The following is a 26,811-nucleotide window of genomic DNA, read 5'->3' on the forward strand; positions in this document are numbered from 1 at the left end:
AGCGAGCCATTTCACCCTCCATCAAAGAGCCGTCTGTCATCCCCATCGAAGGTGAGGCCTCACTGCGCTTCTGCCACGGCAAGCAAGCGAGGATGCAAACTTCAGTTTACCTTTCCTTAGAGCTTCAGCCCAGGAGCCTTTCTCGAAGCCCACACACTAACGTTTATATGCTGTCCCTAAGGGTTTCCCTGCTGGAGAGGGCCGAAGTCACAGTTGTGTCTCCTCTCATGTTGGCTTTGGGTTGGGTTCATCCTCTCTGACAGCTGTTTAATAGCAGCGTCTGAAAGACTCTCTGAGGAAATCTTTGAGTCTGGATTGTGGTATTTTATTCGTATATGTCTTTAGCAGAGTCTGGATCTGGACGTTGCTTGCTTTTCGAAGTGTCATTCAATTTTCTGGTGTTTGATACATTTGCAGAGGAGTATGCTAGCACGGACCAGCCGAAAGATAATCAAGGGGCGTTGTCAGGTGTGAAACAGAACTTTTAATAGCGATTGGGTAGGGAAAAGCCATTGCAGGGGCTGAAGGTGAGCAGGTCCACCCTTTGCTTTCCTGGTGACTGCTCCTGCCAGCATCTCAGGGCAGGTTATTTTGTGTGCGGGTAAATGCTGATGCCTGTGTGTTGATGATTGCAGTTGTCCCCACGGTGCTGTTGGATGAAATTGAGGCAGCAGAGGCAGAAGGCAATGACGATCGTATTGAGGGGGTGCTGTGTGGAGCCGTGAAGCAGCTGAAAATGAACAGAGCCAAACCTGATACCACACTGTACCTGAGCCTCATGTACTTGGCAAAAATCAAACCAAACATATTTGCCACTGAAGGAGTTATCGAGGTGAGGTCTGCGCCGCGTTGAGACCCTTGGGCTTACTGACATACTGTTGCTGCCAGCTTACGAGCCATAGCTGCAGTTGCTTTCAGACCAGAGCATAATTCACATGCCTGTGTGAATACCGTAGCTCTGTGGCAAGCTGCTGCAATTTGTATTTCTTTTTCTAAAGCTGTTCTGTATGCTTTCTTGTGAGGGCTTGATTTTTTTTTTTTAATTTATTTTTTATGGATGATATTCCAGGCACTATGCAGCCTGCTCCGAAGAGATGCCTCCATCAATTTCAAAGCCAAAGGGAACAGCCTCGTGTCTGTCTTGGCTTGCAACCTTCTCATGGCAGCTTATGAAGAGGATGAGAACTGGCCAGAGATCTTTGTCAAGGTTGGTGAACCAGGGTGGCTTCTGCGGGACTGTGGGCAGTCTGGGTTAAAACCAGGTGTGGTTGGGAAGGCTGTGTGGGTTGGGTGGATAGAAGCAGAGGTTTTATTCCCACTGCCAGAGAAGGGGTTGTCCAGTGGCCTGTTGTCCAGCGTGTGGAATGCAGCTGGAGGAGGCAGAAATTGGAGACTGTGCCTATGCTGTATTGACAAGGGAGGAAAACAGTTTTTGATTTTTTGTTTTTTAAGGAAAATCTGCACTGGTGGTTGAAATGCTGTGGCTTCCTTTGCCTTTTGTTGCCTTGTCTTTGCTGAGATGCCTTTCACAATCTGTGTTGATATAAGCACCACAGAAACTTCTTACTTTTTAGTTTGTAGGGATTAAGACATCCCATTTATTTAAAAAGGCTAAGCTTATAAAAGACCAGCTTCTATATTTTGGTGGTAGAAGTTGTTGTAAAATCTTTGCTAAAGCTTAATCAGCTTTGCTGCTTGAGAGGGTTGGTGCCCGGTAGAGCTTGGGATGTGTTCGTTTGTTGCTTTGCTCTTATGTGACTTGCCTGCAATTATCTGGTCTCTGTTTTTCATTCGTGAAATGGTTGTGCTAGTTTCATACTTTGCAGCTGTATATTAAAAAGAAATAAAAATTTGGGATCCTCATGAATACTCTTTTGATTAACAAGTACAAAAAAGGCTTGAGCATGGTTTGTGTTCTGCTCTCTTTCCTGTAGGTTTACATTGAGGACTCCCTTGGGGAGCGTATCTGGGTGGACAGTCCTCACTGCAAGACATTTGTGGATAACATCCAAACAGCTTTCAACACAAAGATGCCTCCTAAGAGCATGCTCTTGCATGGGGAAGTTGGACGTAGTGGAGGGGACCTTAGTGCTGGTAAGCAGGTGTTTGCGAAGCGGGATCAAAGGGGTAGGGAGAACATGGAGCTTGGTGAACTTATTGACCACTGAGAATAGTTTGTTACTGGATGGTGTCACATAGACCAGACTTTGAGTTCCAGGCGTTGCTTTTCCTCTCTTTGGGGCTCTTTCATTTCTAGGGGATGTTTGAGGGCAGGCAGTGAAAGAGGCTTGGAGAACGTGCCTGTGTGAGATACAGCATGAGGAAGCGACCAGTTGTGGCCTTCTTCAGTGTTACTGAAGGGGATCCGTGAAAGAAGCTGAACACATAAGAGCGTGGGTGATTTCTAGAAGGAGTTGTTTCATGAAGCATCCTGTGTGCTGGTTTCTCTTAGGGAATAGCCCGCACCCTTCCATGACAGAGGAGGAAGACAGCCAGAGTGAGCTGCTGATTGCGGAGGAGAAAATGAGCCCGGAGCAGGAGGGCCAGCTCATGCCCAGGTACAGTGCCTTATCCTCTCTGAAGTAGCTGCATGGCAGATGTGTCTGTGCTCACCCACTCCTGCAGTGCTGCAGCAGGGAGCTCCCTCTTTGCACTGGATGTTGAGCATCAGATAAAACTGGTTCCAGGAGAAAAGAGTAGATTTTGTTTGTTTGCAATGTGTACCACAAACAAGAAAGGATGCTGATCTCTGGACACGGCAAAGTGTGACGAAGCTGGCTTGTGTGGAAGTGAATAAAATGCAGTTTGTGTGGCCCAGGTATGACGACCTTGCAGAGAGTGTGGAGGAGTATGTCCTAGACATGCTGCGGGACCAACTCAACCGGCGCCAGCCAATGGACAATGTCTCCAGGAACCTCCTTCGACTGCTGACGGCAACCTGTGGCTACAAAGAAGTCCGGCAGATGGCTGTGCAGAGGCTGGAGATGTGGCTGCAGAATCCAAAGGTGAGGACAGAAGCTCTTGAAGCGTGACTTTTCTGGACCTGGTCTGAAATCCATCCAGGAGGGCCCCATACTGGTGTGCCAGTTACCTTTCTGATCTGTGATGGCAGGTGGCTGTAGCCTTTCTGCTATTCCTTTGCAGTTGACCAAGCCAGCTCAGGACTTGCTGATGTCAGTTTGTATGAACTGCAACACCCACAGCTCAGAGGACATGGAGGTTATCTCGAACCTGATCAAAATTCGTCTCAAGCCAAAAGTTCTTCTCAACCACTACATGCTATGTGTCAGGTGAGTGAGTGACTGGGTCTGTGATGGAAAGAGAAGGCACTCTGGAAGATGCGCCCAGGGCTTTGATGGTCTCAATATATCTGCATAATGGTTTTAATTACCGGCGTGGACCGTAGGGTGTTCTGTGTAACATTTAAATGAGTTTCATTGACCTGGAAGTCTTTCAGTAATCCTTTGATATTGCGAGGCATATGTGCTGCTCCATCCTCTTCACTTTTTTGTGTTAAATACTTCAAAGAGAAATCCAAACATTTGGTCTAGCTGCAGTGAAACATCATCTCTGATACCTCTGCTCATCCCTTGCAGAGAGCTGCTGAATGCGCATAGGGATAACCTGGGCACCACAATTAAGTTTGTGATTTTCAACGAGCTATCAAATGCAAGAAATCCCAACAACATGCAGATCCTGTATACAGTGCTTCAGCATAGCTCAGAGCAAGCCCCAAAGGTAGGTGTAGTGTCTTGTGTGACTGCTGGTAATCCCAGAACCCCACCTGAGAGATTTAGTTGAATTGAGGCTCAAATGAAATCTTTTCACAGCCAACTGTGTGATCTGTATCATACTGTTTTGAAATTACATTATTGTGCTTGTTAGGAATAAAAGTGCATGGGCATTTTCTAACTTCCACGTTCTGGTTGACCAACCTTGTGGTAATGAAGTTTCATGAGAGAAATGTTATTATAGCTCCCTGGGGGTCTGAAGGACAGACATACCCCCAGACATGTTTCCTTGTGTCTTTTCATTTTGTGGATGCAGATACGTTACAACGCACTAAACATTTTCTCTCTCTGTATGGCCTCAGTACCTAGCAATGGTGTTCCAGGATCTTCTGACTACTAAGGATGATTACCTGCGGGCTTCACGGGCTTTGCTGCGAGAGATCATCAAACAGACGAAACACGAGATCAACTTCCAGGCATTCTGTCTGGGTCTTATGCAGGAACGGAAGGAGGCCCAGTATGCAGAAATGGAATTCAAGGTACCACTTTGGCCCTTATGCTGCTGGAGGTACCAGTGGGGTATTGTGCGCTTCTATATCTGTTCTTCTGGCCGTTCTTTCTTTTGCTCTTTGTTATCTGAGAGAGTCAGTATTTGCGTGTCTCATCTCATAGAAGTGCTCGCACATCCCATTTCCAAACATCCATGATTGTCATTTTTGATGACAAGACACTTTTCCAGAAGGCAGCTTTGGGTATTGCTTATTCAACTCTGTTTTTTTGTTTTTTGTTTTTTTTTTTAAAGGAGCGGTTTGTCATCCACATAACTGATCTGCTAGCTGTCTCCATGATGCTTGGTATCACAGCCCAGGTGAAGGAGGCTGGAATTGCTTGGGACAAAGGAGAGAAAAAGAGTAAGCAGAACAACCTAGCTTCCTCTGAAAATGGGCAGCCTGGTAGATACCCCCTTCTGAGGCTGGGGAAACATTGCAGCTAGGGTTAGGAAGGGGTGTAAGCTTCCATTCTGAATAGAGGCATGGGAGTGCTTGCTGTCATCCTGAGACTGACAGAGTTGGGAGATATGGCATTTGCATGGCTGGGGGCTTCTTGTATCTATGGAAGCAGTGGTTGAGAGGCTGGGGAAAGGGAACTGTGTATGGAGGGGCCTCAAGCCTGGAGGAACAGCCGTAAGGATTACCAAGGACCCAGTGCTGAGAAGACAGGCTTTTGGAGTGGCACTGAAGTGACTGCCCAGATGTCTTCTCACAGTGCTAATTCATCCGTGCTGCATCTTGGGGTTTTGTTGCAGTGCGCATCAGAAGGCGAAGCACGTACGCTGTCAGTGCTGGGATGCTCCAGGCTGCCTGATATATCTCTCCCCAGTTTACAGTTGATGCTTCAGAGCCTTGCTCCTGAAACAGCCACCCTCTCCTGCTTGGCTTCTGATGGGACTCTTGATACGTTTGTAGCTTGTAACCTGACTGTTTTTCAGACCTGGAAGTGCTGCGCTCTTTCCAGAACCAAATTGCTGCTATCCAACGAGATGCTGTCTGGTGGCTTCATACAGTCGTTCCATCTATCAGCAAGCTGGCTCCCAAGGACTATGTGCACTGGTAGGAGAGTCAATTTGGTAATATATTGTGTATAACCAGTCCTTTTCCCAACAGTGTATGACATATTGTGAAAAACCATGCATATGCCAGGGTTTGGTTAGATTTCTCTCCTCTGATCAGACAGGGAGCAGAAACAGTGATTTAGCAGGGTTTGGGCTGGGACTGTCTCCCTCTGAGGAAATCCTGCAGATGCATCCTCTTACCAAAAATAGATGATAATTGAAAATATTTCTGATTTGTCTTATTTGGCTCCTCCCAACAGGGATTTTCCAGTTACCTGACCAAGCATGATCCCTGTGGACCCCTTGTTGTTCTTTTGTCTGACATCCTGTTTCAGGCCGTATGGTTTAGGGCTCCATAGATAATACTGTATTCTCTACCTGCTTCTGGAGGCCAGGTTATATCCTGGAGTCTGTCTCAAGGCATTACTGAGGCAGGTGAAGCCAGAATTAATAGTATCTGAGATTTGTTCACTGGAAGTGTAAATGCCCATACTGCATAGTCCTCTGTTGTGATTTGAGTTGTTACTTTTGCTGGACTAGCTTATCTGAGGAGGCTTCTTCATGTGTAGAATGGGAAGCATTAGCAGGAGTTTGGGGATACTGGAGTGTTGAATGTATTCTTGAGCCTCACACAGATGGTGTTTACTGTCCTCTTCATCTCTACAGCCTCCACAAGGTGCTCTTCACAGAACAGCCAGAAACCTACTACAAATGGGACAACTGGCCCCCTGAGAGTGACCGCAAGTGAGTGTGTGCCCCACCCTTAGGTGGATGCAGGCATGGAGCTGCTGTAGCAGGAGGCAGAGGAATGGGTGTTTTATGGTGTTCCTTATATAGCTTTGTATTGGAAGGGCTTGCAACTGTGCTTGTATTTTCATCATCTGTTACGTTGCCTTAGAATTGAGGGATGTTGTTCCATTTTCCATCTGTTCCTCTTCTCCGTTTATTCCTGTTCCCTGTGCCAAGCTGTTTGGTATCTTGATCCTGTAATTGTAAGAAGGGCAGCTCTGCACTGTATGGTTTACTGGGGTGATGTTAGGGAGCTCAAACTCAAGTAGGCTGAAGTGTAGAGGTACAAGGCATTGCGAGCAATATTCCATAAAATAATTTGTTTCAGGTAGTTGCATTTGGAACTGGAGGCTAAGGAAGGGGTTGTGAACTAAGCTGTGATTTATCTTCTACTCAGATGAGTTCTAGGGTCTGTGGAGGGTTTCAGGAACCCTTGTGCTGCTGTCAAAAGAAGCATGATTGATGTTTCATGTCTCATGCAGCTTCTTTCTTCGCCTCTGCTCTGAGGTGCCCATCCTTGAAGACACACTGATGCGAATCCTTGTGATTGGTTTGTCGCGGGACCTTCCTCTTGGCCCTGCAGATGCCATGGAGCTTGCTGACCACTTGGTGAAGCGGGCTGCAGCTGTGCAAGCAGATGGTAAGACTGCACAAAGCTCCAGCCGGCAAGTGGTTCCTTCTGTCTACATGTCCTCTTGTTGCCACCTGGGGCTGAGGCAGCTCCTACCATGTACCAAAGAGCCTTTGCATCGTTTAAAGCATGTTTTAGTCTTGGTGGCTAAGCATTTGGCTAAAAGTCAGGCTCGCATTGCTGTTGCTTTCTCACTAGAGAAGCTTCTTATTTTCTCCTACTGTTCCTCTCCATTACTAATTATTGGTCATGGAGTGTTTCTGAAACTATTGGTTGTGTTGATGATGAGGGACAATGAACAGCCACCCAAAAGTTTGAGTTGGCATTTTTAAAGTCAATTTAGTCGTTTATATAGACCATAAAATGAATAGACATTTCAAAAATGGTTCGAAGTTAAAGTAATTAGCCCATGTATTGTATGCTCCTCCCAATTCTGTTATTCAAACACTATTACAGAATAGCAATTACAAAGCCAGCCTTACCTCCTACCCATTTTATGAATTCATTCAACTTTTGTCCGAAATTCCTGCATCCTTGAAAAGTACATCCATTCAGTTTAGCTATATGTGTTGTGTCAGAGTTGAGAGAGTTGTCAGAGTTTGATTCCAAAGTATCTGATGTGCTTTTAGTGCTGACTGGTTAATAGCAAAGTCTAATCCAGATCTGGTCAGTGCAAGTGGAATGAACTAGACTTTGCTGTTGAGTATCCTGTGAAAATGTGTCCAGCCTCCCAGTATACTGTTTTAAATGCTGCACAATTTCAAATACTGGAAGACTCAGAGGTGAGTTGGAGCAAGTCTGAAAACTTGCAACAAAGTTGAAATGCATTTTTAGTTCCTCTGAGTCCCAGAAGTTCTGAGCAGTTTCACTGCTTACCTGAAGGAGTGTATCTGAGTTCTGAAAAAGACATCGGTATCACATTGGATGCATTTGGAAAAAAACTGCTGTTATGAAGAATCTAAACCAAATTGCATCTGAAAAGCTCAATATCCTTATATATTGCTTTGTAGCTTTAAGTGTTGCTGCTTCTTGAGCGTTTTGGGGTGTGGTTTTTTTGTTCCTGTAATATCATAAGAACAAGCACATAATAACATAGTTGCTTGAAGTAAAGTGTTTGTTATACTGTGATGCTTTTCTTGAAGGCCTTTCAGCTGGGTAGACAGGTCAATAACTTGCTTAGTCTTTTCTTCTCTTTCTCTAGATGTTGAGGTCCTGAGGGTAGAAAGAATCCAGCTGATAGATGCGGTCTTAAATCTGTGCACTTACCACCATCCAGAGAATATCCAGCTGCCCCCAGGGTAAGGCTTGTCACATAGACAATCTTCTTGTTATCTGGCTCATTTTTACCTTGTGACTAACAATACTAGCTCACAGATTTTAAGATGCTTTTCCCTGTTACAATTTCTAATAACAAAATCATGAGGAAACCTTTTCAACGTCACTGGAGTTTTTCCAGGGCAAGTAAGACCTGGAATGGAATAGACTTTCCTCTGCAAGTAGTCTGACCTTTCTGCTCTAGAAATTTTCATCTGAACCCTGCTATCCCTTCTGATAGAAGTTTCTTATTTTTGAAAGCCACTGAACTGATGTGGCTGAATCTACACAGTGCATGATTATGGAGAAAAGCAGTCTTGAGATGGGCTTAAGTAGCCAAATCCAACCACTTGTATCTCTTGACGGCTTTTGCAGGTACCAGCCTCCCAATCTAGCTATTTCTACCCTCTACTGGAAAGCCTGGCCTCTCCTGCTTGTGGTGGCTGCATTCAATCCTGAAAACATTGGTGAGTGTGGACCTTTCTCAGGATACTAGTTCTGCTGCAAAAATTGGCCAAGGTGCTGTCTGCTGAAGTCTGGTTGCCTGTGTTCAAGGCATGTGCTGGGTTGGTGAAATAACCACAGTTAACTAACTGTGTATTCCCTGTGTGTGCAAAAATACACAGTGTGGTTGTTTGGCCCAGCATGTGGCTGGAATCATGTTGTCTGTGCTCCTAAGTGTGGTGAGCTGTTCCAAAGTGAGTTGTTGTGCGTCTCCCCACCCTGGAGTGTGTTAGAATATATATAAAGACCCTCGCTTTTTTTTCCAGGTCTGGCTGCATGGGAGGAGTATCCCTCTCTAAAGATGCTCATGGAAATGGTCATGACCAAGTTAGTATGCTTAAATCGCTACATAAATCAAATAGACCACCGAAAACACATATTCTGAATGGAGTTTGTGCCAGCTGGCTCCTTCCTTTCCAGTGGGACTGGTGTAAAATAGGCTGACTGGTAGCAGAACTGCAGTTTGAGTGGGAAAGATGACTTCCCCCAACAGAAATATTATAAGCAAGGGAATAAAGCTAAGAAAAATGGAGGGATGACTGTGATGTTTCATGCTGAAAAGGTCTCAGTCTCCCTGGCCTGTTGGGAAGCTGCCTTGTTTTTTCTGTGTTGCCTAGTGGAGCTGAAGTCCTGGGGATTTTCTGACTGTGGTTCATGAGTTTTGAATGGGCCAAGATAACCATTTTCTTTTTTAACTTATTTTCTCAGTAATTATTCCTATCCTCAATGTACCTTGACGGATGAGGAGACACGCACAGAGATGATTAATCGTGAACTTCAAATCTCCCAGAGAGAAAAACAGGAGATTCTTGCATTTGAGGGTCATCTGGCTGCTGCATCCACAAAACAAACAATTACAGAGAGCAGCAGCCTCTTGCTGTCCCAACTGACAAGTCTGGACCCTCAGTAAGTAGCCTTCTGCAGCCTGGTGCTGTCATGAAATCACAGTTAATGATAGTCATGAAACCCTATCTTACAGGGTGGTTGATGTGGGCAAGAAGAGCCCTGAGATTTGGTAACCTGTGGGATGTGTCACATCTGGTCCTTGTCCTTCTGTTGCCAGCTGCATGTGGCCCTCATGCACTGCTGAACTGACTGATCCTCATCAACACAAGAGTGAAAGTATGTCTGCCTGTGGATAATGTCTTGTTTCTCTGGCAGGGGTCCCCCACGGAGACCTCCACCACATGTCCTGGAGCAGGTGAAAAGCCTGAACCAGTCGCTTCGTTTGGGCCACCTCCTGTGTCGCAGTCGTCATCCTGACTTTCTGCTCAACATTATTCAAAGACAGGTGGGCTCCCTTGATGGCTTGGCCCTGTTGATATCTTATCCCTCATCTCTGAAATTTGAGCAGAGTGAGGGTCAAAAGGAAGCTAAGATGCAGGGCAAGGTGGTTTACTGCTCAGGAATTAAACGGTCAGTGTGCTGCATCTGTGCTCTGCTGATACTGCATTGTCATTCCCCTGCTTTCCAGGCCTCGTCACAGTCAATGCCATGGCTGGCAGATCTGGTTCAGTCCAGCGAGGGCTCCTTGGATGTCCTACCTGTGCAGTGCCTGTGTGAGTTTCTGCTTCATGATGCTGCTGATGAGTCAACCTCGGGTGAAGAAGAAGAGGAGGGTGAGAGTAAGGAGCAGCGTGCCAAGAAGCGCCAGGTGAGTAGTCTCCTGGGGATCAGTTCTGTTATCTACTTTCTGTGCATCCTGGATTTGCTTTCATTGGAAAGGCCAACTTCTTGCTCCACAGAGACAACAGAAGCAAAGGCAGTTGCTTGGACGGTTGCAGGACTTGCTGTTGGGTCCCAAAGCAGATGAACAGACCACCTGTGAGGTGCTTGACTATTTCCTACGACGCCTGAGTTCCTCCCAGGTGGCCTCACGGGTCTTGGCCATGAAGGTGAGCAAAATGAAAATCTTCTTGACTGGGTTTTGTCAGAAGCTGAGGGCAGAGTCCTAGATTCTCATGAGTCCGGAGCCAGCGTGGTGAAATTTTAATGTCATCTTTCTTCAGTAACTTGTCTCAATATCCAAACCCCATGAAATGCACTTCTACTCCCTGCTGCTCAGAAGACTTCTTTGTTCAACAGCTAAGTAGTACTTTTTGTAAGGTAGAGCTGGATTTTGCTGTTTCCTGTGAAGTTCAGGTGTAGACTCAGCAGATCATGTGCTGTGTGGAGTAATTGGCAGCAGCTGTTGTCTGTGGGGAGTGTAAATGAGCGCGTGGTGCTCTAGAGCATAGTCAAGGCAAGCAGAATTGCAGAGAGCTCAAAAAGATTGTGCTTACAGAAGGCTGAAACCTCAAGCAGGGTAGCTGTCAAGCGAACACATTATGTGAGATGACACCTGTTGTGTGCTGTGTTTGGATCATTCCCATGATGTTTGAAGCTTGTTTCTATTATATTCACTAGTATGAAACTAGTGGTCCAGCTGTGGCTTCAAATGCAACAGCTGTGTCCCTGTGACTTCTGCAGGGCCTGTCCTTGGTGCTGTCAGAAGGAGGACTGCGTGATGGAGAGGAGAAAGATCACCCCATGGAAGAAGACTCTGGTGATTCTGAACTGCTGCAGGGATATCAGTGGCTGCTGAGAGACCTCCCAAGGCTCCCCCTGTTTGACAGTGTTAGAGCAACAACAGCTCTTGCCTTGCAACAGGTAAGTGATCATCTTATTCTTTCTCCTGTTCATGCTAAAACAAATCTGAGCAAACTATGTGTGGGTGATATCCTTGCAGAAGAATTTTTCTTATGCTGGTGCTTGTTTTCATTACATCCTCATTTCTAATGAGAGGAATTCTCATTCTAGGCCATCCACATGGAGACAGATCCCCAGACCATCAGTGCTTACCTGGTGTACCTCTCCCAGCATGCCCCAGTGGAGGAGCAGGGACAGCACAATGACCTCGCTCTGGTGAGACGCCAGGTTGCTAGGGCAGAGGGATTGCATGGGGGAGACCTGGCATGTCTCAGGACAGTGATGGGCTTGTGACTTGCTGTACCAGCAGGATGCATTTTTTTGGGAGCATGTTTTGTGTTTCTGCATATATGTTGGAAGGCAACCTGTGTCTTTGGTTTCATATCATGAAATTACATCAGAGCGATAACCTCTAGTCCAGCAGCCCATCTCAGATGGTATGGGGAATGCAAGAGTGAAAGGTGGTTTCAAAGAACTCCCACCACCTGGTAGCATTTCACAAGTAAGCAGGTGCTAGACCTGCAGTCCCATGTATCTGGGGAGAGAATGGCAAGTCAGGAACCTTAGTGGTGGGCTATGCACTCCTATAATCAAAACTGGATTTATGATTTTTTTTTCTCTAAAAAGGTTTTGGTGATTTTTTTTTTTAACAATAATTTTTTCGTTGTTGTATCTCTGTGCTTTTTTTCATTGCGTTTAAGTCCGTTGAACTGTATCTGTCATAACAGTCATTTGGAGATTGATGCATGGATCTAGAGGCTCATGTGCTCTTTCTACCACCATAGATCTGATCTGTTTAGATACCTGGATAATGTTAAATGATAAGAGTCAGTAGATCTGCTTCTTCAGAGAAATGCAAATTGTTGCTAGGTAAATGCCCACTTTGTAATGGGATGCATCAGAATGCAGCTATGCTACAACTGGGGACACTGTAACGTATCATGCAAAGCACTGGTGTTTTCCCTGTTGTGATGGTTCTACTCTTGACTCCACACGTTGATCTCCAGAGTGGTATTAACTGGGCTGATGATAGAAACATAATGTGATGCAGTGAAGCAGGAGGACTTGGCTGTGGTGTTCAGTAAAGAACTCGTGGATCTCTTCCCCTTGCAGGATGTAGCCCGACTCATAGTGGAGCGCTCCACCATCATGTCTCACCTCTTCTCCAAGCTCTCGTACTGTGCTGAATCAGATGCAGTGCTTGTTGCTCTTCTCTCCATCTTTTCTCGCTACATCAAACGCATGCGCCAGAGTAAGGAGGGCGAGGAGGTGTACAGCTGGGTGAGTGCCTCCCTGCTTGCGTAAGCAGGTGGAAGAAACTGGACGAGTTAACGAAAGAGAAGCGCATTCTGGGTTACTGAGTATGTAGACCCCATGTCTGGTTCAAGAATTCCCTGATCTGAAAATAATTGGAGGTTGGCATAATATCAGAGCCAAGTGTATGTGTACATAAAAAGCTTTTTTAACTTCTCCTTTAGTATCTTTTGTGAACACTGTTGGACATATTGTGCTGGGTGGAACTTTGGTCTGACTAAATTTGTCCATTCTCATGTTCTCCTTTCGTCTGCTTCTTACAGATCTGATTCTCCCTTTTCCTCCCAGCTTTGTTCATTCTGGTTTTTTCTGCCTTTTTCCAGTCAGAGTCCCAGGATCAGGTGTTCCTTCGTTGGACTAGTGGGGAAACAGCCACTATGCACATCCTTGTCGTTCATGCCATGGTTATTCTCCTGACACTAGGGCCACCTCAAGGTTAGTGAAGTGTGCTCAGATTTATTCAAAGGGTCATAGACAATACAGAGAGCCTTTCCTCTATCTGCCATCTCCTAACAGGTCAGGCTGGTGTTAATCCTTCTACTCACACACGTGTCTCTTGCAATAATTGTTTGTAGCTGTAAGATCATTCAGAATATTGCTGCACAGAATGAAGGATTTGCAGGCACTTTTTTTTTTGCCTTCTGCAGACAGCAGGAAATATTAAAATGATGGTGTGTTGCTCCCTGCTAAGCAAGAAGGACTCAGAGACTTACTGTAGTGTGAGAACTGGGAACTCGGATACGTAGTTCACATGTCCACTTGATAGTGCTTATTCCCAAGTTGTTTCTGACCTTTGAGCAAGAAAGTGTTCTGGTTTATTGATTTGTTTAGAGAAGGATGGTGTATTCTAGGTGCTTATGAACATGGGAGATAATTTTGTATCTGCTTTTAAGCAGGAGATGGTGATTTTTATACCTTACTGGATATATGGTTCCCGGAGAAAAAGCCCCTTCCTACTGCTTTTCTGGTTGACACCTCAGAGGAGGCTCTGCTGCTCCCTGACTGGCTAAAGCTGCGTATGATCCGCTCTGAGGTCCCACGTCTTGTGGATGCAGGTGAGCCTGTGCGATGTTTGTTGGTGTTTCAGACCCTCCTGAAAGGAAAGGGAGAGGCTTCCCTGCTCAAGTCCTCTGTATGCCCAGCCATCCTACTTGGATATCTTTGGCTGGGGCCATCAGTCACTGCAGATGCTGCAGCTGTGCAGGGAGCTTGGATCTAGAAAGCAGTGTGTCTCTTGATTTTTGTGACAGTCTCAATCTAAACATACAATAGATACTTCGCTACGTTCCTTAGGGCTGTCAGACTGATGTACAGAATAAGAACTGGTTCCGGGCAGGGAATGTTATGGGATGTCGCAGGACGATTCCCTACTCAGCCATGATGTAGTTCATGTACCAAGGATGTGAGAACAGATACAACCTCGCTAACCATCAGACCCCACAGGTTAATCCCCACAGCATTAAGAGCAGAACCCAGTGAAAGCTGAGACTGAAAAAGAGGTCAGTGCCTTTGGTAGAGTGTGGAAGGCAGTCCCTCCCGCTCTAAGTGCTGAATCTTGCTGGCTTTTATAGGCAGCGACTATTGCTGTTGGGGAGAGAATCTGCATGACTATTGCACTTCCTGTGTATTTTAAAGGAATCGGGACTTTGAATTGGATCCCATCTTTGTAACAATTCAAATTGAATTAAGCTACACAGTCACCAGACAACAGGCACAGCACTGCTTTCATAGGACGTGGTGTGCTTGCAATGTGGAGAGCAGTGTCTGAAGGATGTAAGCTATACCTGTAGTTACTTTTGTCCTTGCATGGCTTGTCAGTGCTCTATTTCTTCTTGGCATTCAGCGCTTTCATCCCTTTCTTACTAATTAAATGACAGCTCTCTATAGCCAGTGATTGAATTATTGAATAATTCCTGCCTGCAGCCATGAACAGATAGGGTGGAAGTTATTTTTTTAATACGAATGATTGGGTTTTGATCAAATTAAACAGAAGACCATATTAGCCAGTGAGTGAATTAACTGGAAGATGCAATAAGAAGGCAATGATGTGCAGAGCAAAGAAAACATAGTAGGCAGCTGTCAGACTTCTGGCTTTGGGCTCTCTGCAGCCCTGTCATTAACATGTCACTCCTGGTCCAGCCAAAGGCACAAAGGTCAGGTAATAAAGATGACCCTCTCTGAGCAATTCAGAGGTCTGAGGACTCAGTATTTGTGTATTTCAGCTTTGCAGGATCTGGAGCCACAGCAGCTGCTTCTCTTTGTTCAGTCCTTTGGAATCCCAGTTTCCAGCATGAGCAAACTTCTGCAGTACCTGGATCAGGCGGTATCTCATGACCCACAGACACTAGAGCAGAACATCATGGACAAGAGTAAGAGCTTTGTATGCATTTTACTTTTTCTTGAACAGTTTTCACGAGTATCTCCTGTGACTTCCTTGGAAAAATCCAAACTAGTTAAGCAAACTCTGTGCAGAGGCTGCTTTGGCAGCCTGTTGTCACTGTAGACACCTCCTTGGGGGTGTCTGGAAGGCCCTTGGCTGTATTTCCTGAAGTAGAGAAGAATTTTCTGGATGGGACTGTACAGAGTCTAAAAACTAATTTAGAGGCTAACTTGTAAAAGAAACAAGGCTTAAAAGCATCATGTTTACAAAGTCCATGCGGACAGCAAATGCCTTTCACTGTGGGAGCTGTACAAACAGCAACCAATTCTGTCCTGCTTTACTTAAAGAGGGTGAGATGATGATGTGTTCATATCTTCTCCTTTTTCAGACTACATGGCTCACCTTGTGGAGGTTCAACATGAGAGAGGAGCGACAGGAGGCCAGACTTTCCACTCCCTGCTCACTGCATCCTTACCAGCCCGCCGAGGTACTGCCTGGGATAGCCTACACTTCCAAATATCAAGGTTGTCTTCCAAAATTCCTTCTTTCCTCTGTTGCCGTTGAGAAGGACGGGAAGAACTGACTTCATAAGGGGTTGTGTTGCAATGTATCAGCAAGCAACAGTTAGACACCAGTCCTTGCTAGAGTTTTTTGCTCCTGGTGGAGGGAGAAATTGCGATATTCATGGAGTTTACTACAATGAGTTGTTATGAGTGATATGGAAAAATAGGTCTTGCTTGGCCTCAAGAGAAAAGCTATTGAATTTCTCTGTGGTTAGAGACTGTAAAGCAGAAGGTGGTCCAGTGTTGGGGCTTTGGATGCTAGCTAACATAATGGCATTTTCCTTTCTTTTCTTTTATTTCTTTTGCAGACAGCGCTGAGACTGCAAGGTCAAAATCTAGTCCCGAGAACTCTCAAGGCCAGAGCCGGATTCGGGCCTTAAGCCAAGTCCGGGTTCTGGGCCCAGAAGATGATCTAGCAGGCATCTTTCTGCAGGTATTGGTATAACCTCTACTTCCCTGCATCAGCTTTACGAAATCTGTTTCCGTTATACTTGCATTTTCTGACCCCTTCCTCCTACAGTGTTTGCAGGCAGTAAGTATGAAAGCCTTGCATGCATTGACACTGCAAGAATTTTTTTCTTGCTGTTTGAACATGATGTGGCTTTTCATCGTGCCTAATACTGTCAGCGCCTACTAGCATGTTACTATCTCTGCACCTTGTTTGTTCTGAGTTGTATAGTGCCTTTCTTTTGAGCAGTAGAGGGAGGATTTGAGAAACGCCTGCAGGGCCTTGGTGGCAAAGCTGTGTGCAAACAGTATTTGTACTCTGGCTTGTCTGCTTGCAGAGCCTCCCTCTCTCCATTGACTCCAGAAGGAGCCAGTCTCCACAGGAAATTAACTGGCCAAGTGGGTTGCCTGTATTTGGGTAGTATGGCGATTCCCCCACAGTGTCAGTGTTAATAGTCACGTTGGGGTTGCATAGATGCTGTGCCTGTTGCTGTACCAGGCACTAAAATATTGAAAAAGCTCTATCAGAAGGTTCCAGTTAGCCCACAGTCAGTAAAATTGTGCAAGGTAAATTGGTACTCTGCCTCAGGATGTTTATGGTAGAGCAAGTCCTTTCATTTGCTCTCACAAACTTAACTCCTTTCTGTATCCTACCAGCTTTTCCCACTAAATCCAGACCCACGATGGCAGAATTCAAACCTGCGCCCGCTTGCCCTGGCATTGCAGCAGGCCCTGGGGCAGGAACTGGCTCGCATCCGCCAGGGGAACGCACAGGTGACCGGGATCGCAGCACGACTTCTCCAGGCGGTAGCTGCACTGATGAACTCTCCGCACAGCGGTGCGTTGGTGATGGCAATGCATCGTAACCACTTCATCTCCTGCCCACTTATGCGCCAGTTGTACCAGTATCAGGTGAGCCGCGTAGGACAAGAATCTTTGTAGCACTGAGCAAAGAGGATGGTGAGGAAACAGAAAGTTTATAGTGCATCTGCTTGGTTGTGTGTACACCCTCTACCTGTGTAATGCTGGAAATACAGCTTGGGGAGCATGACACAGAGGGACTGGAGTTCCTGGATGTAGGCACCTGGATGCAGGCTGGCCACATTAGCCTAACACTGCTGAGAATTGGGGCTTACACACAGAATTAGGTGTACCTTATCTGGTCTGGTAACTGCTGCACTGTGGATTTGCAGCTATGGGTCTCTGGTTTTGGGATCACTAGTTTGTGGTGTTTTGTAGCATGGTCATGTCTTGCAAGCCAGGGCGTTTGCAGACAACTTGAGAGCTGAAGTCTGTAATTCCTTAAAGAGATCTTCAGAGCAGGCTGAGAATTACCCGATGAAATCTTTCATTCCTTTCATGATGAAAGAAGGCACAAAGTTACCCTTAGTTATGCTGGGAGAGGTATTGTGTGTGTGACTGAGTCTCCTGCCTTGCATTTGTACACTAGAAGCTGCTGCCTTGCATTTGTACACTAGAAGCTGCTGCCTTGATTTGAGTGATACCAACAGAGTAGGTGTGTTCTGTGTATTCTTGGCAGTATGTGCCACTATCTGCATCTTTCCTGCTGTCTTGTTTTCTTGAAGTGTGTATAAGCAAGTCTCTTTCGCTGTTCTCCCCAGCGCTGCATGCCACAAGACACTGCCTTCTCCTCGCTGTTCTTCAAAGTCCTCATGCAGATGCTGCAGTGGTTGGAGAACCCTGCGGTGGAAGATGGTCCTCTGCGTGCTCAGCTGAAGGGCTTTGCTGTGCAGTACTCCTCAAGGCACAGGATCAGCGATGGTACTAGCACGGTGCAGCTTATGGGATTCAGAGTGGACTAAGTGGGACAAGAAAGGGACAGAAACAAAACTGTACCCAGAGCAGAAAGTCGAGGGCTGCCTTTTAGAGAGGGATGCTTAGGAGTAGCGAAGAGAGGTTCTGTACTGTGCTATATAAACTCCATGAGGATGCAAACAAGTGATTTAGCTCTGGGGTTTTGCAGTAGACACCTAGTAGCATCTCACCAAGCACAGCAGATCTTTCAGGGAAAACTTCCAATTGCTCAGGCCAGGAGTTCAATGCTAGCTGTCAGCCTGAAAGAGGAGTAGGCAAGAATGCCTCTGGAACAAGGTCACATCATGACTTGTAGAGTTGTTTGTCATCTGCCATCTGTTAGAATCATAGAATCTTTGGGTTGGAAGGGACCTTTAAAGGTCATCTAGTCCAATCCTCTGTTGGGAGGAGGAGTCTATAACCAAGAGCTTAGGCATGGAAGTGAGTTTGTGATTATAGAGTTTTCTCTTAGCCACACATCCCCGTATCAGGCAGAAGAGCTGTCAAGGGTTTCGGTGAGAGTAAAATGGCAGTAGAGTGTAGTATGTCTGTATGTTTGAGTAGTTGTGCTCTGCAGCCACATGGGGCATGTGCAGAAGGGAAGCCTGATGTGGCAACTGGCTTGACCCTGCAATGCTAATGCCGAGATTTCTTTGCAGTTCGAGGTGGCTTCTTGCACCTCACAGAAGCTCTGACTTTCCGCCGTGACCCTGACTTGATCAGCTCCACAGTACGTGCCATCATTGCAACCCTGAAATCAGGAGAGAAGTGTAACATGGAGCCGGAGCTCATCAGCAAAGGTACGGCTGTCCTTCTGCGCTCCTCCTTGTTGCAGTGGCAGGCTGAACTGCCAGGCCAGCAAGGGAGTGCCTAGTGTGCAGGCTGTGGGAAACTGCCTTCTGCCTGGATCAGAAAATGTGAGCTGATCTAAACTTGGTCCTATCTTGTATCAGCTCCTTCCCTTGCACTGGTATGTGAGTTTATAAACTGTGATCTGGGGCTAGGATTAGGTCTCAGCAAACTGTTTGCACTAACAAAATGAGAAATAGAAGCCTGCTATCCCAGATAAAAATGGCTTCCTCCTTCCTTACTGAGCCAAGGTCTCAGGAATGCTGGACTGATTGCCTTCGTGATACTCCATAGCTTTTACTACATCCTGAAGTTAATGAGTGACATCATTTTCCCCTCTGCTAGTCCTTCAAGGTCTGATTGAAACTCACTCTCCATACTTGGAGGAACTCCTGACTGTCCTCTTCTCAGCTACTTTTGAGACCACAGCCAGGTTTCCTGCCATGAAACCAATTGTTGTGGTGAGCTCCTTGTTGCTCCAGGACAAAGAAGAAACACCAGTGAAGAAGGAGCTGGACAGTTGCAGGTGAGCCTAGGCAATGATGGGAATTCACTGGTAGGTCTGGGTTCATGATATCACCACTGATACTGGCTTTGTTTTTTCCTCAGTACTGAAGCACCTTGGCTAGGGCCCTCCTCTGGCCTTCTTAATGACTGGCTGGAGATGCTGGACCCAGAGGTCATCAGCAGCTGCCCTGATCTCCAGCAGAAGCTACTGTTCTCCTGGAACAAAGTAAGAGCTGTTGGGTAGAGGGACTACTGTGCTGAAACCACCTTTCTGGGGTACTGACTTGCACCTGGAAACAGGGCAAAGGGTAGTTTTATGTTTTGCCACGTGTTGCTATACCAGTTCTAAAGCAATACAGGCTGATCAGGAGGGGGATTCTGCTGCATCCTTCTCAGTGCAAGGCTTCTGTTTCATCTTATCTTTATATTTCCTTAGTTGTGTTCTTTTCAGGACTTCAAAGTGCATTACAGACACAACACAGTCCCATAACAGCCCAGCCAGCTGTGTTTCCATTGGTATTTTTGCAGACAGATAAACAGCTTACCCAGAAGTGCTATGCCAAAGCTAAGACTAAAACAATTTCATGGCTGATGACATGTTCTGGTAGAAAGTACTGCAGTTCAAATCCTAAAGCCACATGTTGTCTTCTGTGCCATCTGCCTGCCTGGACCGTCACCCTTCTGTAATATACATAGTATCTGCTACATCCACCTCACAGCAAGGATCTGTTTTATTACATTTCTTCCTCGTTTGGTCATTTCAGGCAGGGTCCCAGGTGCCCTCCTTCCGCCCATATCTCTTGGCTCTTCTCACTCACCAGTCCAGCTGGACCACGCTGCACCAGTGCATCAGACTTCTGCTTTGCAGAAACCGGGAGCAAAGGTGAGTCTTGTTTTTCAGGCCTAGCAAGGAGTTTTGAGTTGGGCGGCTCACTGTGTCTGAGAGAACAAACAGAAGCTGAGAACAAGAGCTGCCACGTTCCATGGTGCATCTGCCAGGAGATGTAACCCAGCCAAAAACAGGCTTTGTGAGAAGGATGCTGATTTCAGTCATGCTGATTTGTGTACCTTGGTACAAGTATTACCTGCTGTTTGATGGAAGCAACACATAAAGATTTGGCTGTGTTCTAAACAGGAAGTGTTAGTCGCTGGGTAATCCATCTAGCATTGCCCTTGTTGATAATCTTTATGAACATGGGGTTTGCAAGATGGCTTGGATAGCAAACTGACAGCAGTCTCTGTACCTGGGCAGGCTCTGCTGGATTTTTTGGTTGTACTAAATTCTATTACCAGTCTTTCTCTAAACCGCTTCCTAGCATCACGCTCCCAGTTCTGGTCTCTGGAGCAGCCCTAGCTCTCAGCTTCTGCACATTACTTCCAAATGGTGAAGTGCCATTGTAGTAGTGTCTTGCTTAAACTTGTTACTCTTATAGATGAGGAAATGCTAACACCTAATAACAGTAATTCAGGACATGACTAAACTAGCAGTACTTCTAAAGCTAGCAGTATTTCGGTTTGCTTATTATTTTATTACTGATCTCTTGGTCACTAGCAATTTCATTTTAATTTCTGAAATCCAGGATAACAGCCAGGATAGGATGTTCTGTATGCTAGGACACTAATGTCACAGGTCTGATTGTACCAATTGTTTGTATTGATGACTGACTTCTGGTCTTGTGGTGCAAGACTCCATGTAGCTGCCACACTCTTGCTGAACGCCATTTGTTCAGCTCCATACCCTGTGCCGTGCCTATTGCAACAAATATTTAGTCATAATCTGGGAACAGAACCAAACCCCTTCTTGGGACTTAATGGATCCTATTTTTACATTTGCAGATGTTTGTTTCTTCACAGTACTCATGATATTTAAAGACACTACCATGTGTTTGTGTGCTGCCTGAGGGCTGCATTGATTCTAATTGCAAATCTGTTGTCTTTTGCCTTCTGGCAGGTTTGACCCAACTGCATCCTTGGATTTCTTGTGGGCCTGTATTCACATTCCCCGGATCTGGCAGGGAAGGGACCAAAGAACTCCTCAGGTAGTGGTTCAGTTCCTCGAAGATTCCTCTCTGGATGGAGCAAGAGGCAATGCTTTCACAATGCCTGATTTTTGCATGGCCCGAGAGGTGGCTGGAGTGATACAGGTGCAGCATGCCAAGTTTTCTGCCTGTACCTCAGCTGGTTACTTAGCTGCTTTGCTATGTTACATGATACAATGGCAATTCTGAGTCCAAAAAGCTGATATGAACACACATAAGTTTGCCCAATTGGCATTTCCTCTGCAGCTCCTGCAGCAGTTGCCACAATGTCCGTTAAACATGTAGGCACAAGGCTACAGTGGTGAGCAAGCTAAAACCCAGTGTGGGATAATTCCCATTTTGCTAAGAAAAGGGGATTGCATCTCTTCTCTACAGAGGAATTTTTCGGTTTAGTGACTGAATTATGATTTCTGTCCCATCGTGCGTGCTGAGTTGGAAGTAAATGAGTTCAGAAGTAGAAGAAGATAGAGATTTCACCTGGGGCTGTGATGCGTGCTTTCCGACCTCTAGATACGGGGTACTTCTTCAGTCTAGTCATAAGATATGTTCTATTCCAGTTGGGGAAAGTGTGACTAGAAGGATCTAGGGATTCAGTTTGGATTGATTTTGGGTGTTCTATTGCATTACAGAAGCGCCGTGAGGAATTTGTGCTCCACCTAAAAGCATCAGAATTGATCAGCATGGTGGAGCTGATCCTGGCTGAAGCAGAAACCAGATACCAGAACACAGAAGAGGCCTCCTGCACACTCATCCAGTCTCGACTGCCTTTGTTGCTCAGTTGTTCCCATGGGGACCTTGAGAGCATCAAAAAAGTAACGGAGTATCTGACCAGCTGCATCCAGCAGTGGGGAAGCAGGTGGGGTTGCAAATGGGGGGCACTGTCTACTCTAATTTTAGTTACTTGTCATTTTAAGTGGTGCTTGGACCAGGAAAGTGACTTTTAAAGTTAAATTTCAAGGCCCTTTTGCTTTTAGGACTTCAGGACAAAATGCTTGCCATGTTTTTTGGTTTGTGTTCTTTTTTTGGTGGTGGTGGTGTTTTTTTTAAGGCAATGGTTATTTTTAATTACCAGTTCCTAACATGGGATTTCTTGTCTGCTCATCCCTTGAATCACTGCTCACAATGCATCCTGCTTCTGACCATTACAATTGCTTTCAAAGCTGAATGGAGACTAGATTTTCTCCTAACAGTTATGTTAGCACTGTGGAAGACACAGGAAAATGGTGTATTTGTGGCAGTGAAACAAACTGACCTAATCCTAACATCACTTATGGTAGTGTTAGAAAAGATACTGAGTAATCTCAGTTGCCGTTGCATTGTACTGCCTCTCAGTATAGACTATGCCAGGGATCTATGGAGGGCAGGTGAACAGGATGGCTAGTCTGAATAGTTGTGCTTCTGACTACTCTTCCAGCTGGGATGGGGATGATCATGAGTACCATGTGCAGGGACTCTTCACTGGAGATATAAGCAGGGCTTTCTTGTCCTGTGCCGCTTTGTAACTGCAGTTTTCTAACTCCAGATAGCCTAATGATGGATCCCCATAGACTGTGAATGGATCCCTGTAGGCTGTGAATGATTCCAGTAGTTCAAAAGAAGCAAAGACTGAAAAAATACTGAATCAAATCAGCGGTGGCTGCTCTTTTACATGGTCTGTTTGCCTTATGCAGGAAGGCTGTTACTAATCTAACAGATCTGGGATGTTTGCTGGTTGAACTAATGTAGTAACCAGTGACTAACCTCTCACTTTTTCCTTCAGCTCTGTGGGAAAATGCTGCCAGGACCTTCTGCTTCAGATATACCTGCAACTACCTGAGCTCCTTGTGCCTATGCCTGAGATGCTTCTCACCAGTGAAGGAGCCAGAGACAGCAGCACTTGCAAGGTAAAGTTAGAGACATAGGAAAGCCTCTTTCCAGTTGTGCACCCAGAGTGGATGCTATCTTGATGCTCAGTCTAAAAGGAGAGGACTGGCAAAAGCTTGGTGGGTCACTTTGATTTCTTTACCTTGCTCTTCTCATGCCCCTTCCCTGCCTACACTCTCAGGAGCAGAGAGTTCAGGTGTGGTTTATTTTGCAGTGTCCTTCTAGAAAATAGTACAAGCACCAGAAGCTTTTGTGTGCCAAAGGCTTCTGTAAAGCACAAGTGTGCAGGCGTCTAATGCTGCTTTGATGTCTGTAGGGACTGTGGACTTCAGATCCTGTGCCAGCTGGAACGTTGCATCTGCTCGCAGATTCTACCTGAAAATAACTTCTGTTAACCCCCTCTGTAGTTGGAAAGGAATTAGAAAACACCGCTGAAGAGCCAGAGGCTTGATTGTGCTTTAAAGTTCTTAACTATTTACTTATTACTTTTTATTCTAGCTTGATGCCCTGGTTCACAGATTCATTAACCTCCTTGCAGACACCAGTGACTCCAAGTCATCAGAAAGCCGCGTGTGGGATGCCAATATGGCCTGCAGGAAGCTCGCTGTGGCTCATCCCATCCTGCTTCTTAGGTACAACTCTTCCCTTTCACCCTCTGTGTGGCTGGTGTTCATTGAAAAGCGTCCACCTTTGTCCTAGAAGGGGAACAAACTTGCAGCAATCATGACGGTTGTGACAGAATCTGCGTTCACCTTCAAAAGTCAAGAGAAAGGGCAGCAAAGTAATCTCTCTTATAATGAGGCAGCACCTCTTTTGGCTCTGTGTCTGTATGGAACAGTCCTCTTGGAGACTAGAGAACAGAATAGGAAATGGGATGGGAAATGGGACTTGCTAATTCTATGGATACAGGGATCAAATCCAGAGCCCTGGGAGAGGATAAGGGGTTCCTTCCAGGAACTGAGGTCTAACAACATGTGACTGTTTCAGGTAAGAGGCTAGATCTGGATTTTCTTCTGTTTGGCGTTTCAGGCACTTGCCAATGATTGCAGCACTGCTGCACGGCCGTGTTCACCTCAATTTCCAGGAGTTCAGGCAGCAGAACCACTTGACCTTCTTCATCCACGTCCTGGGGATCTTGGAGCTGCTTCAGCCGCAGGTTTTCCAGAATGAGCACCAGGCGGCACTATGGGACTGTCTCCTGTCCTTCATCCGTCTGCTGCTGGTAGGAAGGTCCTCGCTCCCCCCCATGTGCGGGCTGCCACCCGCTAGAGGGAGGAGCTCAGGTAACACGGGCCGGCCCAACTCTCTCCCATTTGAAGGGAAAATAGTCATATACCTAAGAACAAAAAAGTGTGTCAAATACCTTGGAGAACTTAAAGAGGAGGCGGGAGATCCAGAAGCTACTCCCTGGTCCCCAGAGGTGCAGGATGGGGCAGTGCATCACTGTTTGTTTTGTTAACTCTCACCTTCTTGATCCTTTCTTAGAACTACAGAAAATCCTCGCGGCACCTGGCTGCCTTCATCAGCAAGTTTGTCCAGTTTATCCACAAGTACATCACATGCAATGCCCAGGCAGCTGTCTCCTTCTTGCAGAAGCACTCGGATCCACTCCAGTAAGCTTCCTTGCTCCAGTTAGCCCATGGTTAACTCCTGGAGAGCTTGCACAGTCAGACTGCCGTGAGCTAATTGGACAGAAGACAGCAAGAGGATGTGACAAAATAGCTATTGATAGGGCACTCTTTCACCCTTAGCTCCCTTAAGGCTCTATTGAGATGAGCAGCATATTGCTTTTTATAGGTGAAGACTGAGCCCAAGGAAGGCAGATGATGATTTCAACTCGCATAATGTCCTAAGTATCCTGTTGAGGCATCGTAGTGCCCTGCAGTCATTTCCAGAGGGCCAGCAGGAGAGTCTTTTCCCTGAGTGATGGCTGCAGGGTCCCACCTGCAGATACAGGGAAAAATGCATTTGAGTTCCAGTTTTGATGAAAGGAAAAATCTTGTTTCTGCTTCTAAGAAGCTATTTGTTTTACTGTACATATATGTGCTCTTGTCCTCATGCTTTTATTGCTATTGAAAGCTAAACATGCCACCTCTTTCCCCCAGTGACTTATCATCAGACAACAGTGACCTAGCAATGTTGAAGTCCCTCCTGGCTGGGCTGAGCCTGCCTAGTAAGAGTGGCATCCTGGACAGGGGCTCTGATGAAGAGAAGGATGGTGAGTCTTTAGTGGGGGGAAGAGTTATCCCAGCTGGTGAACCTGCGATATGTTTTGAAGCACAGGTGCTTTTATGGGCTGTATGCTGTGTTCTTCTCATAACAGCCCAACGAAAGGGTATTTAGAGTGGAGAATGGCACTTGTATACTCAGCAATTTGGAACCAGTATTTGTTTTGTTGTTTTCCTGTCAGTGGTATCACTACTGGAACAGAAGAACAGCTCTTAACATGGGCGAGTTTCATTGTTGTGTATTTTGTGTTCCTCAGCCACACTTCAGGACTGGCCTGTTTGGGACCCTAAGGGTACCTCTACTTCTCCACTGTTTTCTTTACAGCTTGCTTGGGAAAATTATTCAGTATTAAAACAGCTCGGGAAGTTTTCTTCTCTTTGCATCAGCTGAGGGGTACCAGAAGGTGCAGTGAGGCTAGAGACAGTGTGAGAGTCAGGAACTGTATTACAGTATTGCTGGTCAGCTCATGATACACCACTATACTGGTAGGGAATACTGGACCTGTCTCCCTGTTAAAACTACATGGACTGTCAGTAGTGACCTGTTCTTTCCCTCTCTCTCTCCCCCAGATGAAGCAGCAGCTGGCTCTCTCCCCCTTGTCAGCGTGTCTCTCTTCACTCCTCTCACACCAGCTGAAATGGCCCCATATATGAAGAGGCTCTCTAGAGGCCAAACAGTTGAGGGTAAGTGAGGGCCTGCAGAGCTGTACAAAGATGCAGGGCAAATGCAGACAGATGCCAACCCAGTTACTTATCTGTCACTTGCAGGCTAGTTTCCTGTTTCAGTTTTGTGTTTGGAAGTCTCCAGTAGTTAGGATGTGGTTTTGTTTTGGATGAACTTGTCTATAACCTTCTGTGATTCTGTGACAGAGGCTTCCTATGATGCTGTTATCACTTAGCTCAGCAGTGCTGCAACTGCCTCTGCTTTGGGCCTCTTCAAGGATCTTGTAAGTGCTCTGGGAGATTGTATGAGTAATTCAAGGAGCGCTGCAGTTCATGTCGAGCCGGTCTGGAGTGTTGATAGGGATGCCATTTTTAATCATATAAAAATACCAAACTGATGAGAAGCAGGATTTTATTAGAAATCCCCAAATGGCCTTCATGGAAGAATCCATCCTTCACGTTAACCTGGCATATGGGAACAACATGCTTCTCCATAGGTCTTCTGAAATCACAGGGGTCCAGTGTTCAGACCCAAGTTGCGGTATTGGGGTGACAGTTTTCCTTCCACACTAGAAATAGGGGGAAGAAATCCAGCCTGGATACTGTTTTTAAAAGAAGCTTTCTGTGAAGATCTTTCAGTTACAGAAGAAGGTGTTCTGGAATTGAAACCTCACACCGCACTCCACTCTTTCACCTGCCTATGGCATGACAGTGCTGGTGACCTCTGCCTGGACAGGTTGGGATGTGCTGATCTGGCACGTGACCTACCTGTTCTCTTCCTTTTTGAAGAATGCATTTATTACTCTAGCTCTATGTGCAGGTGGGAAAACTTGACTGCTTGGGAGATTGGATTTGTAGGGAACACAGATCCTTT

General features: G+C 46.0%; 1 protein-coding gene across 1 annotated transcript in view; it reads left to right on the plus strand.

Annotated features, from left to right (window-relative positions):
- Nucleotides 1-5: 5 nt before the first annotated feature.
- Nucleotides 6-26,811, plus strand: part of INTS1 (integrator complex subunit 1) — a gene marked incomplete at its 5' end in the record, with an annotated part of 28,800 nt that continues 1,994 nt past the window's right edge. The window contains 42 exons of the mRNA XM_010287041.1: nt 6-51; nt 636-832; nt 1,070-1,207; nt 1,935-2,094; nt 2,453-2,558; nt 2,819-3,005; nt 3,145-3,290; nt 3,597-3,738; nt 4,094-4,270; nt 4,534-4,642; nt 5,221-5,341; nt 6,010-6,087; nt 6,615-6,772; nt 7,965-8,061; nt 8,453-8,544; nt 8,848-8,908; nt 9,290-9,487; nt 9,743-9,872; nt 10,056-10,235; nt 10,327-10,476; nt 11,051-11,230; nt 11,381-11,485; nt 12,383-12,550; nt 12,907-13,018; nt 13,480-13,638; nt 14,806-14,952; nt 15,352-15,450; nt 15,835-15,959; nt 16,631-16,885; nt 17,596-17,755; nt 18,448-18,588; nt 18,983-19,163; nt 19,247-19,370; nt 19,909-20,027; nt 21,096-21,183; nt 21,813-22,039; nt 22,943-23,066; nt 23,545-23,678; nt 24,076-24,268; nt 24,532-24,659; nt 25,152-25,264; nt 25,845-25,958. Coding sequence (XP_010285343.1) covers nt 6-51; nt 636-832; nt 1,070-1,207; nt 1,935-2,094; nt 2,453-2,558; nt 2,819-3,005; nt 3,145-3,290; nt 3,597-3,738; nt 4,094-4,270; nt 4,534-4,642; nt 5,221-5,341; nt 6,010-6,087; nt 6,615-6,772; nt 7,965-8,061; nt 8,453-8,544; nt 8,848-8,908; nt 9,290-9,487; nt 9,743-9,872; nt 10,056-10,235; nt 10,327-10,476; nt 11,051-11,230; nt 11,381-11,485; nt 12,383-12,550; nt 12,907-13,018; nt 13,480-13,638; nt 14,806-14,952; nt 15,352-15,450; nt 15,835-15,959; nt 16,631-16,885; nt 17,596-17,755; nt 18,448-18,588; nt 18,983-19,163; nt 19,247-19,370; nt 19,909-20,027; nt 21,096-21,183; nt 21,813-22,039; nt 22,943-23,066; nt 23,545-23,678; nt 24,076-24,268; nt 24,532-24,659; nt 25,152-25,264; nt 25,845-25,958 — 5,869 coding nt within the window. The remainder of the gene's footprint in view (nt 52-635; nt 833-1,069; nt 1,208-1,934; nt 2,095-2,452; nt 2,559-2,818; nt 3,006-3,144; nt 3,291-3,596; nt 3,739-4,093; nt 4,271-4,533; nt 4,643-5,220; nt 5,342-6,009; nt 6,088-6,614; nt 6,773-7,964; nt 8,062-8,452; nt 8,545-8,847; nt 8,909-9,289; nt 9,488-9,742; nt 9,873-10,055; nt 10,236-10,326; nt 10,477-11,050; nt 11,231-11,380; nt 11,486-12,382; nt 12,551-12,906; nt 13,019-13,479; nt 13,639-14,805; nt 14,953-15,351; nt 15,451-15,834; nt 15,960-16,630; nt 16,886-17,595; nt 17,756-18,447; nt 18,589-18,982; nt 19,164-19,246; nt 19,371-19,908; nt 20,028-21,095; nt 21,184-21,812; nt 22,040-22,942; nt 23,067-23,544; nt 23,679-24,075; nt 24,269-24,531; nt 24,660-25,151; nt 25,265-25,844; nt 25,959-26,811) is intronic.

This window comes from Phaethon lepturus, unplaced genomic scaffold (genome assembly GCF_000687285.1).
Source record: "Phaethon lepturus isolate BGI_N335 unplaced genomic scaffold, ASM68728v1 scaffold41085, whole genome shotgun sequence".
NCBI classification, from domain to species: Eukaryota; Metazoa; Chordata; class Aves; order Phaethontiformes; family Phaethontidae; genus Phaethon; species Phaethon lepturus.